General features: G+C 36.9%; 1 protein-coding gene across 1 annotated transcript; it reads right to left on the bottom strand.

The window, feature by feature from the left end:
• Window positions 1-11: 11 nt before the first annotated feature.
• Window positions 12-3,578, bottom strand: LOC121963471 (1-phosphatidylinositol 3-phosphate 5-kinase-like; the record flags this gene model as incomplete). Its single annotated transcript, XM_042513753.1, has 6 exons — window positions 3,449-3,578; window positions 2,952-3,046; window positions 2,801-2,860; window positions 1,460-1,636; window positions 227-330; window positions 12-140 (listed from the first exon to the last, which is right to left on the bottom strand). Coding segments are annotated over exons 1-6 (660 nt in total), but the record flags the coding sequence as incomplete, so codon positions are not given.
• Window positions 3,579-3,782: the final 204 nt, after the last annotated feature.

Below are 3,782 nucleotides of genomic sequence, written 5' to 3'. Positions count from 1 at the left end.
AAGATTAATACCTGAGCCATCTTGCGTCCGTAGAAAAGGTTCTCCATCACCAGCAGGTCCAGTTTCTTCTCCGTGTTGTTCTGGGAGTTCTTGTAGCCGATCCTGTAAACACCCAGGATCTTTGCCAGCGCGGTCGGCCGCTGTGGGTCAAAAAGACATTTGCTGTTTGTTTAAAGAAAAAAAACCAGACAGAAGTACTTTGGGTTTGTTTTTGAATGTTACGTACTTTCTGCTGCACGGCGCCGGTGATGTAGGTGAAGTAGTGAGGCGCAAAATCCAGGAAGGACTGAACCTCCAGTCTGGGCATCTGCTTCAGGATGAACCGGTCATCTGACGCACGACACGGGAGAGGAGAGACTTCCTGTTATCAACACGGTTTTAAGGGACTGACTAACACGAAGGGCCGGACGATGTGGCTTTAAAATAATATCGTAATAATTTAAGGCTATAACACGATACGTGATATATCTCTCAATATTTTTAAATGTCCTTAAGACTAATATTAACGACTACAATACAAAATTATTGAATGAACTTCAGTTACAATAAACTTAAAGTAGCTACTGTAATATCCTACAGCTGAAGACACTGCTGTTATAATAATAATTTAATAAAATAAAATAAGGAATTAAATAAAATAAGGAAGTTATGAAGTGATTTTATAATTTAGTTAAATATTGTTACAACTGAATAAATAGTACTTTTATTTTGAAGGACCTGGCTCGTCTCAGGCAGGAAGTGTTGATGTTTTGGATTTGAAGCTTCCAGTCGACAGCTGGATGTTAGCGTTAGCAGGCAGATAAACAGACACTGCGGCGCCTTTAACTGTGAGGATTTATTCACTGTGAGCAGGCGACAAATTAACATTAACATTTTACTAATATTTGCAAATCTAACTGGTGCTCCGTGGTCACACCACTCATTAACTTAGACTGTTACCGCAGTGTCGTTAAACGTAATGATTTATTCTCTGTAAGATGGAAACACACTAACAGCTCTCCAGTTCATATTTAATAATATTTGCAGGTTGCAGTTGTGCTTTATGGGCACAAAATGTGACTAAATAGTCACAGTCTGGAGCTCTGCAAAAGCCCGGCTTTGAGTGTGTGTCTGTTAAAGGCAGAGAAGAGCAGAAACAAAACTACAGCTGCTAAAAAAACGACTATTTATACTCGATGTTCGCGATATAGTCTTTTTATATATCGCACGTGGAACAAGCCATGATTCTCGAGTAAATTCGACACATCGGCCACCACTAATGACATGTTACAGTTTTGTCTTTTAACGGGATTTGTTGATAAAAACATAAAACGACAGATCAATAACTTGCGCCTCCCATCATTGTAACAGCTAACAGAAATATCGCAGAGGTGACGTGTTTAGGTGCCAGACGATTAAAAAAATCCCAATCTAATCCCTAACAAGTCACATTTATCTGTGAAATAATATTATACACAACCTTCTGTCGCGTAGAAAACGGCTCCAGATTTCCCGCCTCGAGCCTGCCAGTTGACGCAGTGGGACAGCGAGCGGACGAAGTCCTCCTCGCTGCTCTCCATGATCTCCTCACGCATCTTGTGGAACTCCTCGGCGTAGTAGATCCGACAGTAAAACTTGGCGTTGGCGTCAGAGAATTCTGCAAATTCAACCACATTATTTTTGTATGTTTTTATAAATATTTCTACGACAGCTCAAAGAGAAATATTTTGTTTTTTTAATGCACAACATTTACTTAAGTTTTAAAAATTTTTGCATTCAAAACGTGAGGATTTGATGTTTTGTTAAGCTAAATTAAACTAGTTGAAAAAAGCATAGTTGGTGCAAGGCTTTGAAAAAACATTCATAAAGGGAAAAAATATAAGAGATTAAACATGAGATTAAATGTTTCCTCTAAATTAGATTAATTTAGGGCTTTTTCTGTGTTTCATTGTGTTTTGTTGTATGCTTTTGCAGACTTTGACACAAAAAAATGCACATTTATTAATAAAACAAAGTTTTTTTGTTAATATAATGAGTGTGTTTGATTTTCACTCCTTTATTGATGAATATCTTCCCCTTTTTTCCTTCATTGGAATCTGATCTAAAACATTTTTCCTGTATTGATCTGTTTTTCTTTATTGGAACTTATTGATTTAATACAATTTTGAAGGCAGGTGATATATTAAGGTTTTTGATAAAACGATGTGTTGTGATATAAATATATAGTAATATTTTTAATATAATGTTTTTTTTGCCTGAAATAGACTTGATGTTGTGTAATATGGCCTCCACATCACTTTTTTGTCTGTTTTTTGTTCCTTCAATGTATTTTTTGTATCTATTTAATTGCTGATTGTAAATTTCCGATGGTTAATCACACCTGCAAACATCGAGCTCGTCAGCCGGTTGGTGCATCATATTTAAATATAAATGTGGTTTCATCTTTTCAAACATTTGACCTGATGAAGATTAAAGAAAATTTGGAGATTTGCTGCTTTTCCTATGAATTAATTTAATTTATTTTCTCGATAATATTGAGGTTTGAACTATTTTTATAAACCAAATAATCAATAAATGTTGAAAATAATGTGCAAACTAATCCATAATGACATTCATTAGTTTTTGGTTCAAAATAGTTCAAAATAAACATTTTCCTGATTCTGCTTACTTAAATTTTTCTTTCTTTTTTTGACATTTTGTTAATTTGATTTCCTGATGAACAACAATCATACAGTCATCTCTAATGAAGTACATTATTTTTACAGTGTGGCAGTTTTCTGATCTCTGACGGTAACGAAATGTGAAAATAAAAAAGACTCACGCAGCTCGACGTGTGGATTCAGCGTCTGTTTCTTCTGCTTATCTGCCAGGTCTGCATCCTCTGCACAAAACAGGCATAAAGGGAATTATTTCACATCGAAATGTTTTTAAATCCTCAGCCAGTGAAGTTTTTATTCGATGTGAAGACTCACTGAGCGGATCCGTCTCCGTGCTGCTGCGGCTCTGCTGCGACGAGGCCGACTCGCTCGGCCTCGCAGGGCTGCTCTTCGCCCGACTCTCACCACCGCTGAAGAAAAAACTACGTCAGATACTCCTGCAACTTTCCCCCTTTCAGTTAAAGTAAAACTATATCAACTACAAAGTTTACTTGGCCAAAATGCTTTGATGATTGTGTTTTTTTCTACAAATTTAGAAATAACTTTAATCTCCATCAATCAGCTTGTGAAATCTGCTTTGGTTGGTTTTCTGTAGATGTCTTATGTGCACAATCGTGATAGTGGTGGAAGAAGAACCCGTCAGACCATTTTTCTCTTTTGGCAACACCAAGAAACAAATGCACACTTTGGTAACGAGCAGGCGAGACTATCGTAACGCTCTCCTTTCAAAAAATACAAATAACAATAATCAGATCTCTGACGCACGAGCCACTTTCTCAGGTTTCAAAGGGTTAAACACGAGTCCTGCATACCTGGTGACCTGTGGGGTCTCCTCCCCGCCCCCGTTCGACGCCTTGGCGAGATCATCCAGCGCTGTTTTGTACTCTTTACAGCTGGAAGACAACATGTGACACGTTTTATATTAAATCGGACTCGTGTTGAATATTGTGACAGTTATGTTACCGACGATTAATTATCAGATAATTAAACGTGCTCAGCTCTGCCTTTAATCTGCTGTCAGTTTACTGCTAAAATACAACAAATGGCTTTTTGAATTAAGAAATGAAAATAAAATATTCGCAGCACGCTTTTATTTAACATATTGAACTTAAAACAAAAGGAACCAGTTTAAAAAAAAAAGACTTA

This window comes from Plectropomus leopardus, unplaced genomic scaffold (assembly GCF_008729295.1).
Source record: "Plectropomus leopardus isolate mb unplaced genomic scaffold, YSFRI_Pleo_2.0 unplaced_scaffold11375, whole genome shotgun sequence".
Classification (NCBI taxonomy): Eukaryota; Metazoa; Chordata; class Actinopteri; order Perciformes; family Serranidae; genus Plectropomus; species Plectropomus leopardus.
This window is presented reverse-complemented; position numbering and strand designations above follow the sequence as displayed.